The sequence below is a fragment of the Bos mutus genome, chromosome 28, assembly GCF_027580195.1.
Source record: "Bos mutus isolate GX-2022 chromosome 28, NWIPB_WYAK_1.1, whole genome shotgun sequence".
NCBI classification, from domain to species: Eukaryota; Metazoa; Chordata; class Mammalia; order Artiodactyla; family Bovidae; genus Bos; species Bos mutus.
The window spans coordinates 16,407,779-16,423,385 of NC_091644.1; the positions used below are offsets into that span (position 1 = coordinate 16,407,779).

Genomic DNA, 15,607 nt, shown 5'->3' on the forward strand with positions numbered 1-15,607 from the left:
GAATACTAAACATCCTGCTATATATATGGGACACTTCTGTATAGCTATATCCAAAATGCCAAAAATGCCCTTGCTTAGAAATCCTGAACTAGTCAGTAAATGGTGCTGAAACAATTCATTATCCACATAGAAAAATTAAAATTATGTTCCTTCTATATGAATGTACAAAAAAACCATTCCAGGGGATTAAAGACCTAAGTGTGGAAGAATTTGTGAACATTACAAAAGCCACTTATCAGGAAAAGATATTTGCAATACATTTAACAAAGAATTAGTGTATTAGTCATGAACTGCACTTAGTTACTATTAACAAGAACAATAATAGTGGCTTAAACAAAAGTTTATTTTTCTCTCATGAAAAAATTAATCTACAGGTAGGCATTAAAAGCTGATATGGTGGCTCAGCTGATACGGTAGCCCCATGGCTATCAAGAATTCAGTTTCTTCTATCATTTCCATCCTCAGTGATGCTTTATGGTTCAAAATGGCTGTTTTTACCTTTAGCCATAGGTCCATGTTCCAGGCAACAATTAGGAGAAAGGGGATAAATGGAAATAATGGCATTCCAGAAAGCCCCATCTCCTGACTTACTGTACAATTCATTAGCTACCTCCACCTGTAACAGCAGTTGGTAAATAAGTTTTCAACTGGGTACAATACCAAAAGTTCTGTAGTTCTATAGGGTGAAGGGACACAATACAGCTTCCTAAGAGTCTCTGTTAAAAGTATTTAGAGTAGGGGTCAGCAAACTATGACCAGTGGGATAAATCCAGCCCACAATCTGTTTTCTAATAACATTTTATTGGACTTCTGTCATGCCCATTTATTTATACACTGCCTATGGCTGCCTTCTCAGTGAGCACTGAGGGTCCTGACAGTCTGCAAAACCTGAAATATTTACTCTTTAGTCCTTAAGAGAAAAAGTATACCTTCCTTATAGCTCAGCTGGTAAAGAATCCACCTGCAATGCAGAAGACCCTGGTTCAATCCCTGGGTTGGGAAGATCCCCTGGAGAAGGGAAAGGCTACCCACTCCAGTATTCTGGCCTGGAGAATTCCACAGACTGTATAGTCCATGAGGTCCCAAAGAGTTGGACACAACTGAGAGACTTTCACTTTCACCACACCTAATCTAAAAGATAAAGAACTCCTACTAATTAATATTATTAATTAGTAATAGAATAGAAAATGATAAATTAAAAAATAAGTGAGTATGAAACATAAATAGGCAATTCACAGACTACAAATATACGCAATATCATGTATGCACTGTCCAAAGAATTCTAAGCAAAAGTAGCCAGATATAACTATTAATACATACTATAGGATTCCATTTATATGAAGGGCAAGAAGAAGAAAACCTGGTGATAGAGATCAGAATAGTGGTTATCTTTGGGATTGGGAGAGGGCATCGAGGAGCCTTGTGGGAGCTGACTGTCTATATCTTGGTCGGTGTACTGTTTTCATACACACACACGTGCATGCATGCACACCCAATACATAAGTTATGCAATTTTCTATAAGTTGTATAATTTTTTTTTCCTCATCAACCCCACTGCATCAGATACCCTTTAAAAAAAAACTAAGGGACTTCCCTGACAGTCCAGTGATTAAGACTTTGCCTTTCAATGCTGGGGGTATGGGTTTTGGGGAGCTAAGATCCCACATGCCTTGTGGCCAAAAAAACAAAAACATTAAACAGAATAAAAATACCTATTGCATCAAGGTGATAAACATGCATAAAATTTGTCTTTTAAATTTTCTCTGAAGGTTGCTGGTCTTAAATACAATGGGAGATAGTCATGAATGAATAAATAAATCTCATCACAACACTCAGTTAATTAATAATAGCTGAATAACATCTTAGGTAAATACCTTTAATCTTTTTTTCTAGTATATATAAGCAAAAATCTATGTAAAATAAAATTAGAACCACACTACACATATTGTTTTTAATGGGCTTTTTTTCATTTAACAATATATTTTAAACACTTTCCGAGTCTATATGGCTTAGTAGTAACTTTCAAAAACATTTTAAACAACAAGGTAATATTAGTAGTGGAGAGACACATTAGTGGACTGAGCACAGCAAAATAGATCCAGGGTCCAGATCTATACTGACCTGCAGCTGTTTAAGCCAAACACTAAGCATCTTTAAGGATCAACTACTCAGAAGATTGATGCCTTCTTTACAGCTATTTTAAAGGGTAAATAAACAAAGTAGGAGGGACTTTCCCAGTGGTCCAGTGGTTAAGACTCCACACTTCCACTGTTTGATTCTTTGTTGGGGAATTAAGATCCTGCATACCACATGGCGTGGCCAAACAAAACAAAACAAAATAAAAAATGTAGGAGAGGGAAGGCATGAAATATACTGACCAAACTGACAAATCCTAACTCCCAGAAGAGTCACACAAGCACTCCATTAGACCAGTAACATAAAACTCACACCATATCCCCAGGAGAAGTCTGAGCTGCCCTCAGTAGAGATCCCTGTGCTTGTATAACTTGGAAAAGCAGATGTTGAATTTCCAGTGTCAGCTGATGTAAAAGGTGATTCTTGTGTGATGTCAGATTCACTAAATGCACAAGTGGGAAGGAAAAGAGAAAACAGAAAAATTCTTATATTTCCTCAAGTTTCTGTAGCATTAACTACTCAGCAATCTTTTAGGTGATAGGCATTTGTACAAATACATCCAGAGAGACAAAAATAAATGAAGAATTTGAAATGTAAGCATCACAGTAAAGTCTGACCTAATTCCTACAGAATTGATGGCAGCCATTCTAAATAATTCTCGTCTTAGTTTACAATTAATATTTTTTAACACTTCACTTATAACATCTGCCCTCAAGAAACTGAAGACATTTCAGAAATACTAGGAATAATATGTGAACTTGTACGCCACTTCTGGTTTACTAAGCACTTTCACAGACATTAACTGCATTTTATCCTCACAGCAATCTGGTGATGTAAAACTCACCAGTACATCTAGTGATGTACTTTAAGACAAAAACTCTTGCAATTTAGTACTAGATTTTGAAACAAGGTTTTATGACTATAATTTTTGTATGATACCACAATTGCTTTTCAGAACCCTCTGTGAAGTTACCATCTCCTCTGTCCTATTTCTTAAAATAATAATTGCAGCTAATATTTACTCTGCGTTTACTATATTTTATCTCATTTATATTCACTACACCCTTTAAGGGATACTATTACCAGGTAAATAACTTGCCCAATACTATTCAGCTAATAGGTGGCAAAACCAAGATTAAAAATCAGGTCTGTTTGGATTCCTCCTGAGTTTCTGCTATTAACTACCTCATAATACTGTTTTTCAAAGATTACAAAAATAAGTATGTTTCCACTAGTTGTTCCAGAATGGAAGTTGAATAGTATTGAAAAATGTGACAAAAATTCTTTTGTTTCATTAGTACAAGGCTTGATACCAATCCTAAGGCAAAAAGCCCAAAACTTTTGCCATTATCAAGTGCAATAAGCAAACAGTACACTTTGTGTCATTACCTTTGGGAACTTAGGTCTTTTTCATGGCTGTCATTGGTAGAGGAAATTTCATCCAGTTGCTCAGGAAGAGGATGATGATTAAGAGCATGTTTTGTTATTCTTTTCCTGTGAAATGGAAAAACAGTTATATTTTTTGTAAAGAAAAAAATATATACTTTTCAGTAACTTGATCTACAAGTTAAGTCACCTACTTCTTGCTGTTCAGGAACTATCCAATGCAATAGCCATTAGCCACTAGGAGTTAAAATGTGGTCAGCTGGAAATGCTGCTGCTGCTGCTGCTGCTAAGTCACTTCAGTTGTGTCCGACTCTGTGCGACCCCAGAGACGGCAGCCCACCAGGCTCCCCGTCCCTGAGATTCTCCAGGCAAGAACACTGGAGTGGGTTGCCATTTCCTTCTCCAGTGCATGAAAGTGAAAAGGGAAAGTGAAGTCGCTCAGTAAAACACACAGAATTTTGAAGTCTTAGTACAACAAGAATGTACCACTAATTATTTCATTTTGGTTACATGTTAAAACGATAATATTCCGGATATACAGGGGTTAAACAAAATATATTAAAACTTATTTCACTGCAAATTGAAAACATAATAAGGTATAAAACATACTTATTAGAACAGCTAAGATAAAATACAGTGATAACACTAAATGCAGGCAAAGATATGGAGAAACTGGATTTCTCATACATTGCTGGTAGGAATGTAAAATGGTACAACCACTCTGGAATAATTTCAAAGTTTCTTATAAAACTAAATGCATGCATTTATCATAAGACCTACCCATTGCACTCTTGGGTATTTAATCCCAGAGAAATGAAAATTTATGTTCACACAAAATCTGTACACAAACATTCAGAGCAGCTTTATTTATAATTGGAAAAAAATTAGAAGAACTGAAATGTCCTTGCACAGGGGAATAATTAAACTTTGGTATCTCTACACACATAGTGGAATATGATTAGCAATAAAAAGGAGTGAACTGATACATGCAACAACTTGGATGGATTGCAAAGGCATCATACTTACTGAAAAAAGCCAATCTCTAAAGGTTACATATACTATATGATTCTGTTTATATTACACTCACAAATGAGAAAAATAGAGAGGTGAAGAAAAGATTAGTGGTTCCAGGGTATGGAGAAAGGAATGGAAGTGACTAAAAAGGGGTATATAAGGATGTTCCTTGGTGGTGATAGAACAGCGCTGTATCTTGATTGCACTGGTGGTTTAATAAATATACAAAGGAGACCAAATTGCAAAGAACTATGTATACATACACATACACAAAAGAGTGGATATAAAAATTGATGAAAACTGGGTAAGGTTTGCAGTCTGCTTAACAGTACTGTACCAATGTCAGTTTCACGGCTTTGAAAGCTACATAAGTTGTCATCATTGGGGGAATCTGAGTGAAGGGTTCATGGGACTCTATGCACTATTTTTGTAACTTCCTGTAAGTCCACAGTTACTTTAAAAGATTAAAAAGTTAATTTCACCTGTTTCTACTATTTTTTAACGTATCTGAAAATTTTAAGTTACGTGTTTTGTATTATATTTCTATTGAACCGTGCTGTTCTAGAGAGTTCAACATGTGCATTAGAATAAACTATGAAAAAAGTGGAAGTGTTAGTTGCTTCAGTTGTGTCTGACTCTTCGTGACCCTATAGACTGTAGCCCGTCAGGCTCCTCTGTCCATGGATTCTCCAGGCAAGAATACTGGAGTGGGTAGCCACTCCCTTCTCCAGGGGATCTTCCTGACCCAGGGGTCGAACCTGGGTCTCCCACACTGCAAGTAGATTCTTTACCACCTGAGCCACTAGGGAAGCCTCAGAATAAACTATGGGGTCAATTATTGTATGTTCCAGTCCTAATTATCTATAGTAGACTTTCTTTCCCCACAAAATCCTATAGTCAAATAACTTGATGGGTTAAACAAAGTTACACAGGTTTATTTACAATAGGTTTTCCCAGGGCTTTTAATATGGAAATGTGTATTATAAATGTAATACTCTTGTTTCACAAGAAAGGAAAGTGAGGTACTGAAGGATTAAGTGACTTGCTTAAGGTCATATGGCTAGTAAGTGATGGAGCCAGGATTCAAATCCAGATAGTCTGAGGCTGCTCAGAGCAGATGAATAGTTTGAGATTTTAATAAATTGTACCATTTTTGTATATAAAGGCCTACTCAGCAGAGCTTGTACTTTAAATTATTTCTCAAATGGTGGAGCTGAATTAGTGGAGAGCTTTTTTCTTCTCTCATTCAATGATCTTATAACCAAAAGCTTGTCTTTGAAACAGTGGTGGTGATCAGAAATGTGGATTCCAGCGATGAAATAGAAACTTAAGATATATTTTAGTCTGTCAGAGAAATTTGGTTATGAAGTAACAATCAGATAATACCAAAGATATATTAACTTTGATCATAGATTTATGGTTATTAAATAAGAAAATGTATATAATTTTTAGAAATGCATAATGAAGCATATGGGGTGAAATGATAATGTCTGGGGTTTTCCAATATTTCATGGATGACAGGCTGAAAAATATACAGATGAAATATGAAGCAAATATACTAAAATTTTGATAACTGTTTTAATGTAGGTCATTATATTATCCACTATACAATTATGCTTGAGATTTATCATTTTAAAAATGTTAAGCTGTATGCTTATGCCAAAATCTTTTTAATATCTATAATTTGTAACTATTAGAAAACTAAAGTTAGTTCTTCAAAGCAAATTATCATTATAACACCAAAAGGGAAAAGTACCTTTAATATACTGTTATTTAAATGCATATAATCTTCATTATTGTCATTATTCACACTATTCTGACACTTCTAGAGAATCATCTTTTGGGAGAGTTATCTTTAGGGAGTATGAAATCAACAATAGAGAACAAGTAACATAACCAAGCGGTTCAGTGGTAAAGAATCTGCTTGCCAAGGCAGAGAAAGCAGGTTCTATCCCTGGGTCAGGAAGATCCCCTGGAGAAGGAAATGGCAACCCACTCCAGTATTCTTGCCTGGGACATCCCATGTTCAGAGGAGCCTGGTGGGCTACAGTCCATGGGGTCACAAAAGAGTCAGGCGACTAAACAACAACATCATAACCATTCTGGGTCAATAATACCGGTCCAATAAATGCAATCAACAATTTTTTTCCATAAATGATACTTTTTTTCACTCTCATAATGGTCAGAATTAATTATAAAAGCAGGTTTTTGGCTAAGCCCTGCTCCCTAGATTGGGAAATGACTTTCTTCTTCCTAGTTCCTAAAAAGCTTAACTGAGTTGCTTCTGTGTTCTATCCTATTATTTAATAGATAACAAGCTTCTGAAAGGCAAAGAAAGATCATAGACTGATTTTCTTTGTATGGCTATTGTACCAAATAGAGGTGGGAAGGGACAAGGAAATTACCACTTACTGAGGACCTACTATGTGTCAAGCTCTATGCCATCACTTTTAGATAAGGTCTTAGCCTATATTGCAGAAGTGAAAGCTCAAAAATTTAGTAATTTGCCTACAATTAATAAGGCTAGAAAAGAGTCTAAACACAAACCCAGATGTAACTGAAAATACCATGCCTGTTATTACTCTGTATAGGTAATAGTTAATAAATGTATGGTTGTTAAAATTACAGTTCCGTGGAAGAAAAAAAATTGGTATTTGGGGTTGAAAAGCCCAAGCTCAAAACCTATTGGTTATATAATCTTAAGGTATGTACCTTTCTTATATTTCATCTGCTGAAAAACTTAAGATAATCATACTCATCTTACAGAGTTGTCACAAGAATGAAGATGTGAAAGTATTTTTGAAAGTATAGTGAAAGTGAAATCACTCAGTCCTGTCCGACTCTTTGCAACCCCATGGACTGTAGCCTACCAAGCTCCTCCATCCATGGGATTTTCCAGGCAAGAGTACTGGAGTGGGTTGCCATTTCCTTTGTATCTTCCCGACCCAGAGATCGAACCCAGGTCTCCCTCATTGTAAGCAAGACACTTTACCGTCTGAGCCACCAGGGAAGTCTAAAGTATTAACAAATGTATGACATTATCATTACTTCCTAAATTACAACATTTCACTAGGGGTGGGAGGTGGGTCTTTAAGCCAGAAATATTTGCTCTCTGGGCTTCCCTGGTGGCTCAGACGGTAAAGAATCTGCCTGCAATATGGGAAACCCAGGTTCCATCCCTGCATCAGGAAGATCCCTTGGAGGAGGGCATGGCAACCCACTCCGGTATTCTTGCCTGGAAAAATCCCATAGACCGAGGAGCCTCTATGGTGATCCAGAGAGTATCTAAGAGTTGGAAAAGACTGAAGTGACTTAGCACACAGCACACTTGCTCTCTAAAGTCTCAAAAGCAAAACTGATTCTCAAGGATTCTGACACTAAGTTGCAGAGGTGGGGAGGCAGTTATGTGTAATGGTTATCCCCACAAGCTTCAAAATCAGACAACAGGTTTATATTTCAGTTCCACCACCTTCTGGCCGTGTGATCTCTGGCATGCTACAACCTTTAAACCTGAGATCTTTATCTGTGCAAAATAATAATAGTTCCTATCTGGTATCCTTATTGATAAGAGTTGTGAGCTAATGCATATAAGTAGCTTTGCATTGCGGTTGGCACCAGACGTATTCAACTGTCTTGTAGCATTCAGCTATTAACAGCTTCACTAGTTGTCAATGGCCATTGACACTGGGGCATGAGACACGTGGAAACTACAAAATGCCTTAGGAAACCAAGTCCCTAAGCTCAAGAAGTGCAGGCCAAACAGACCAAGTTTCTGGGACAGCACAAGTAACATGCCCTTATTAGCGGGAGAAGGAAACAGAAGGGCCAACGTCCGGCAAAGCTGGTAGGAGAAAATTACAAAGATTTTCTTTTCCCTCACCCTGGGAAAGGTAAAAGGAGCAAGGGACTGGGCAGGAAGGGTCCCCAGCGCGCCTGCGACCCTCCTCGGCACCCCCCGGCCCTGGCTGGAGTAGCTGAGCAGTTCACTCACAACTCCAAGTTCTGTGGCACCGCCTTCCTAGTGTATCTGGAGGTCATCCTCCTCTTCCTCCTCAGCCTCGGCGGGGGCGGACAAGCCAGGGTGGGGGCCTCCAAGCCTGGCCCTCGCGCCCGCTCCGGCTCGGCCCCCTCCCGCCACCTTCCGGCCCCGTCACGCCCCGTTTCCTAGACTCCAGATCGCCACTTTCCCAGGGTCCCCACCTCCCTAGTCTTCCGGCTTGCCTGTGGGGGCGGAAATGACGATATCACAGGAGCACTCGCCTAATGTTTCCGCCGACGTGCATCGGGACGACGGCCTGGGGTTCCGAGGCTGAGTCGTTTCTGACTTTCGGAGTTTCCTCTGGTTCTGGTTCCAGACGAACGTGTGGACCCATCCTGGGCCAGGCTGTGTCTACTGCTGGCAGTTCCCCACCAGCTCACTAGGTAGGAGAGACGGCTAAGGAAAGGTGCTGCAACAAAGACTTGCCTAAGAGGCCCAGGCCCAGAACGGTAAGCGGAATTTGCTTCATTTTGTTGGGTGAAGGACAGAGCCTAGTCTGAGTAAAGAGCCCCTAGACTCCAAGCCAGGCCTCTGGTGCTTGGTTGCTCCTCTTGCTATGCTCCCAGTTTTCTCATATATACAGTGTGGAGTTAGCCTTCGTGGTCCCAAAAGTCCCTTCTAGCCCTGTCACTAGAGGACTTCCCTGGTGCCTCAGACTGTAAAGCGTCTGCCTACAATGCTGGAGACCCGAGTTCAATCCCTGGGTTGGGAAGATCTCCTGGGAAGGAAATGGCAACCCACTCCAGTATTCTTGCCTGGAAAATCCCATGGACGGAGGAGCCTACAGTTCATGGGGTTGCAAAGAATCGGACACGACTGAAAGACTTCACTTCAGCCCTGTCACGAAATTCTTCATAATAAGGCTTTTCTGGTGACTCAGATAGTAAAGAATCTGTCTGCAGTGGGACAGGCCCGGGTTCGATCCCTGGATCGGGAAGATCCCCTGGAGAAGGAAATGGCGACCCACTCCAGTATTCTTGCCTGGAGAATCCCATGAATTCCCAATCCATAGGGTCGCAAAGAATCGGACACGACTGAAGCGACTTAGCACGCAGGCACTTGGGTTAAAAGGCCAAATGATAATTTGGACGGTCTGTAGTGAAAGAATGTCTGGATAGAAGACGCAAGTTCCTTTGGACCTCATTTTACTAATCCGTTAGAAAAACAAGTCTGAAAATAGAATTGCAGCCGTAAAGTGGACGATCCAGCGCAGTTTTTTCTTTTACCAAGCCTCTGCTGCTGCTGCTGCTGCTGCTGCTAAGTCGCTTCAGTCCTGTCCGACTCTGTGCGACCCCATAGACGGCAGCCCACTAGGCTCCTCCATCCGTGGGATTTTCCAGCAAGAGTACTGGAGTGGGTTGCCGTTGCCTTCTCCGTACCAAGCCTCTCCTGGCTACAGTAGTGAACTAGTACTTTTGTATGTAAGCGAAACCTTTAGAAAATAGTTATTCACCACCTCCTAATATCCCAGAGCTATACCCTCTGAAACCTGAAAAGGGGGAAAATTTAGAACAGATAGTTGTAGGATCAAGAGCCATGGGCAGATTATTTGGGGGTGAAATGATAGGAATGAATGTTTTGTAGTTTTGAATTCCTCTATCCCACACAATGGGAAAGATTTAAATTCTGCAGAGGAAGGAGATTGTGCTTAAGAACATTTAAATATTAAAAATTTAACTAGGGAAGGATTATAGAGATGATAGGTAACAGTCTTATTCTCCAATTAAGGGAAAAGCCACAGAAAGGGAAAATGAAATGCCCAGAACACAACTGGGACTTTTGGCAGACCTGGGACTTTTGATAGTGTTTCAAAAGATGTTATTGCAATGTTTCCAAAAGTGTGTTTTACACACCACTGATAATGCAAGGGCAAACATTTTTTATTTTATTCTTAATGCTTATTTATTAGTTTGGGAATGTGGTAGTGGATTTCCATGTATTGTATATTAAAAATTCTTTTAATATAATTATAAGTATAAAGCTATCATTAAAAGAATATTAAATAAGTGTTACCATAGTTGGTATGTGGTCAATGCAAAAATCATGATGATGGTATGTGAATCATTGAATTTGGGGAAACAATGTTAATGGAATTGCCTAGCATAGTTCAGGGACTAGGATATTACTTCCACATTATTCTATATGGCTTATGTTATTGAAACTTTAAATGTAACTTTCAAAGAAGAATGGAGGAAAATATGAAGTTTGCTACAGTGGAAGACACCGTGGAGTATCGCCTGTTCCTGATACCAGATAAACCAGGGGACCCAGAAGAACACAGAGAGGTCCTTCAAAAGTGTATTGAGAGGATAATGACCCAGTTTGCACCTATGCTGGGCCCCTATATCTGGCAGAATCAGCCTTTCAATCTCAAATATAAACCTGGGAAAGGTAAGGTTCTTTTGCTTATTTTGCTTTGATACATGTGACTCTTGATGTCATTCTGACACCAGTGATGTGTAATAGTCCACAGTTCATTCAGTGTTGTCAGGAGATTTATATCCTGAACTTTTATGGTATTTGCCGAAATTCAGTTAAGCTCTTGAACTTAAAAAAGTTTTTTAAAAATTCATGTTGATGAAAGCTTTCTAACAGTCATTATCTTAGGAATCAATATATACTCAACATTATCAAGCCATGGCTTTTCTTTTGAACTTTACTATGCCATCATATATCTAGGTACCTACACTAAACAAGTTCAGGCTGGCTTCTTTAACCATAGTTCTTTCAGCTGTTACTCTGTATTCCTCAGTCTTGATGGTGTGCTTACTAGGCTGCCTTGTTTCAAATAGTTGTTTTGCTAAGGGTGTAAGAGTGGCTCTGCTTGGCTTATAAAGAGAAATGATTGAGCTAAGTAACCACTATTTTCCACACAGAAGCATTTTGTCATTCCTTCACTGCTTCCCTGTATTGTCAGTGCTTGAGGTCTGACCTGTGGCCAAATAACGGCACTTTGTCATTTCATTTCTTATAACTTTACTAAAAGGAGTCATGGATAACTTACCAAGGCTCTACTAATACAACAACAACTTCTGTGGGGTCTTATTTCATATCAGGAGCCTGACATCTTGTGATTCCTTCATTCTGGCTCATTTTAGTGCTTCTCTGTTACCTTTTGGCTGCTGCTGCTGCTGCTAAGTCGCTCAGTCGTGTCCAACTCTGTGCGACCCCATGGACTGCAGCCCACCAGGCTCCCCCGTCCCTGGGATTCTCCAGGCAAGAACACTGGAGTGGGTTGCCATTTCCTTCTCCAATGCATGAAAGTGAAAAGTGAAAGTGAAGTCACTCAGTCGTGTCCGACTCTTAGCGACCCCATGGGCTGCACCCTACCAGGCTCCTCCGTCCATGGGATTTTCCAGGCAAGAGTACTGGAGTGGGGTGCCATCGCCTTCTCTGACCTTTTGGCTAGCAGTTGCCAAATGTAAAACGTTAATTTTATTGAATGCCTTATCACTGATACGTGTGATACTTATTGGCAAGAACACTGTCCCATTAGCATAACACAGCCAAAACCAATTCCCTATCTTTTTTGTCAAAAATAATTTTTACACAGTGTTTTCTTGTCTTGCTTAATCGTATTACTATCCACCTAGTAGTCAAGCTTGTTAGTAATTTAAAATCATCCTCAAATCCTCACTTCACCATGTTCCACAGGCACTAAATCCTACTGTTATTACCCCTGAAATCTGACCCTTTCTCACATCTCTTTGGCTACAGTCTAGGCCCTCTTCATCTGGAAGACTACAGTGGCCCCCTAACTAATCTCTCTGGTCCCAATGTCTCCAGTTCCTGACAGAGTTGACAGTTACCTTTGTAAAACGAATCTGATCATGTCACTCTCCTAACACCGTGCAACTGTTCTGCATTGCTTCTGGATGAAATTAAAATTGAAGTTTTAATATGTAAAGTGAAAGTCACTCAGTCATGTCCGACTCTGTGACCGCATGGACTATACAGTCCATGGAATTCTCCAGGCCAGAGAATTCTCCAGTGGGTAGCCTTTCCGTTCTCCAGAGGATCTTCCCAACCCAGGGATTGAACCCAGGTCTCCCTCATTGCAGGAGGATTCTTTACCAGCTGAGCCACAAGGGAAGCCCTTAATATGTAAGGTAGATAAAAATGAAGGCACTCTAACTGGAGCTTCTCTAGCTGAAGAAACTTGGGAGATCTGGAGTAGGGAGAGGAGTTGGTTGGGCAGTTTGTCCCACCTGTGTGGCGCTTTTTTTGCCATGGCAACTCTTGAGACACTCCACAGTACACTTGTTTGACCTTCATTCTGTTAATATGGTATATTACGTCAGTTGATTTTCCTGTGTCAAATCATCTTGCATTCTAGGAATAAATCTCAGTTGGTCATGGTGTACAATCCTTTTAACATGTTGTTGAATTAGTTTGCAAGTGTTTTGTTGGCTCATGCTGGCCTCATAAAATAAGTTTGGGAATGTTTCCTCCTCTTCAGTGTTTTTTTTTTTTTATTATGTTAATTCTTCTTCAAATGTTTGGTAGAGTTTTCCAGTGAAGTCATCTAGTCCTGGGCTTTTCTTTGTTGAGAAGTTTCTGATTATTAATTCACTTTCCTTACTTTTATAGATATGTACAGGTTTTCTACTTCTGTGTGTTCCAGCCTTGATAAGTTGTATATTTCCAGAAATTTATGCATTTCTTCTAAGTTATCCAGTGTGTTGGTATACAGTTGTTCATTGTGTTTTCTTATAATTCTTATTTCTGTGGCATAGGTTGTGATATTCCCTCTTTCATTTCTGATTTTAGCTATTTGAGTCAGTTTTACTTAATCTAATGTTTTGTCAATTTTGTTGATCTTTTAAACAAACCAACTCAGTTTAGTTGATTTTTTAAAATATTGTTTTCCTATTCTTTATTTCATTGATCTCTGCTCTAATCTTCATTATTTCCCTCCTCCAGCTTGGAGTTTAGTTCTTCTTTTTCTAGTTCATTAAGGTATAAGGCTACGTTGTTGATCTGAGATCTTTTTATGACTGTAAACTTCCTCCTAGCACTGCTTTCTCTGTATCCCATATGTTTGGTTTGTTGTCTCGGTTTTCATTGAAAGTGTTAAAGTGAAAGTGTTAGTTGGTCAGTTGTGTGTCTGACTCATTGCAACCCCATGGACTGTAACTTGCCAGGCTCCTCTGTCCATGGAATTCTCTGGATAAGAATACTGGAGTGGGTTGCCATCTCCTCCTCCAGAGGATCTTCCCCACCCAGGGATTGAACCTGGGTCTCTTGCATTGTGGGTAGATTCTTCAGTGTCTAAGCCACCAGGGAAGCCCTGGTTTTCATTAGTCTCCCAATATTTTATAATTCCCCTTATGACTTCTTCTTTGACCCATTGGCTATCTGAGTATATTGTTTAAGTTCTACATGTTTTTGGATAATGCACTTGTTTGAAACTTTCTGCTGATACTCCCAGAACACACAATCATCTGTCATGCCTCTGTGCCCTTACGCATGCACGTGCTCTCTCTTTCTGGAAAGCCTACTGTGGTCATTCCTCCAGAGGCGCAGAGCTCAGCTATCACACACTTTGTGACCGCGTAGCCCTCAGTGTACACCTCTGTTCATCATCTTGTTTTGTGATTGGTTGTCTATCTCCTGTTGTCCAGACTGTAAGCTCTTCAAGAGTAAGCTTCTTATATCTTGTTCAGGATTGCAACCCCAGCTCCCAGTATGTGGCCACACTCCTGGAGCATAGCTAGTCAATAACAGTTTGTTTAATTGAATGATTGCTTGTACTTTTATTTGAATGGATACATTTATTTGATTATATCATTGCTTTTCTCTTATTTTTAGGAGATGTTCCTGCTCATATATTTGGCATGACAAAGTTTGGGGATAACATTGAGGATGAATGGTTTATTGTTTATATAGTGAAGCAAATTACAAAAGAATTTCCAGAGTTAGTAGCAAGGTATTACAGTTTTATTAATAATTCTTAAACAAGTATCATATTAATGCATATGTATGGAATCTAGAAAAATGGCACTGATGAAACTAGTAGAGAACAGACTTGTGGCTAAAGTGGGGGAAGGTGAGGATGGGATGAATTGAGACAGTAGCGTTGACATATATGCACTATTATGTGTAAGATAGATAGATAGTGGGAAGTTGCTGTATAACATAGGGAACCCAGCCTGTGCTCTGTGATGGCCTAGAGGGATGGGGTAAGGGGGAGGGAGGCTCAAGAGGGAGGGAGATGTGTGTGTGTGTATATACACACACACACACACACACACACGTATATGTAATTATGACTGATTTGTATTGTACTGCACAAACCAACAAAACATTGTAAAGCAGTTTTCCACCAATTAAAAAATAAAAATTAAAAAAATTAAAGAAGCCAGCTTTATCAAAAAATAGTAATTCTTAAGGAATTCCATTATTGAAAATGACTACATTTTTATCCATTTAGTAATATTTTTTTCTGTGGCTGGTGGAAATTGTACAGATTTGAGATGTAGATTTTAAATGTGACTTCTGTGTTTTCTTCCTTTTTGCTGGTGACTTCCTTTTCTTAAAGAAGAATTAAAGTATCATCTGAGAATTATTTCACACAAAACCTGCTTAGTTTAGGTTTTCTCTTTTTTTTTATTCTTGTTATAAAAGAACAAATACACATGGTAAATAAAATTCAAGCAATACAAAAAGGTGTAACTGCTCTGATTTCCCAAAAGTAATCACTATCAAATTTCTGTGTCTTAAAAAGAAATTCATATATATATGTGTGTGTGTGTGTGTGTGTGTGTGTATGTATTTCACAGATTTCTCTATGTCTTCCTCTAAAGCTCTATTATTTTTTTTTTTTTTTGAGAAACTATAGACAGAAGAAATTTAAAGAGACATCAGTGAACAATTGTATGGATAGGAAGCAGAGTAGATAATAATGCATTATAATTCAGTTTTTAAAATATTATAGGAACTGATAATTCTCTGTCATTCCCAAGTTAGTTGCTCTGTGGCATATGGAATGTTCCCAGATCAGGGATCAAACCCAAGTCTCCTGATTGGCAG

At 39.0% G+C, this 15,607-nt stretch overlaps 2 protein-coding genes across 7 annotated transcripts in view; one reads left to right on the forward strand and one right to left on the reverse strand.

The window, feature by feature from the left end:
- Positions 1-8,756, reverse strand: part of FAM149B1 (family with sequence similarity 149 member B1) — a 50,162-nt gene extending 41,406 nt beyond the window's left edge. For 2 of the 3 annotated variants that reach the window (XM_070364551.1, XM_005910139.3), the window contains exons 1-3: positions 8,528-8,756; positions 3,526-3,630; positions 2,449-2,578 (exon numbers count right to left, since the gene is read on the reverse strand). In XM_070364551.1, the coding sequence (XP_070220652.1) occupies positions 2,449-2,578; positions 3,526-3,630; positions 8,528-8,574 (282 nt within the window). In that variant the 5' untranslated portion in view covers positions 8,575-8,756. Of the gene's footprint in view, positions 1-2,448; positions 2,579-3,525; positions 3,631-3,716; positions 7,505-8,527 lie in introns of those variants that run through there. The other variant, XM_070364552.1, reaches the window with a different exon arrangement.
- Positions 8,757-8,816: 60 nt separating this feature from the next.
- Positions 8,817-15,607, forward strand: part of ECD (ecdysoneless cell cycle regulator) — a 33,593-nt gene continuing 26,802 nt past the window's right edge. For 2 of the 4 annotated variants that reach the window (XM_070364548.1, XM_070364550.1), the window contains exons 1-3: positions 8,818-9,024; positions 10,758-10,966; positions 14,387-14,504. In XM_070364548.1, coding sequence (XP_070220649.1) covers positions 10,762-10,966; positions 14,387-14,504 — 323 coding nt within the window. In that variant the 5' untranslated portion in view covers positions 8,818-9,024; positions 10,758-10,761. Of the gene's footprint in view, positions 9,025-10,757; positions 10,967-14,386; positions 14,505-15,607 lie in introns of all 4 variants that reach the window. The other 2 variants (XM_070364549.1, XM_005910140.3) reach the window with 2 other exon arrangements.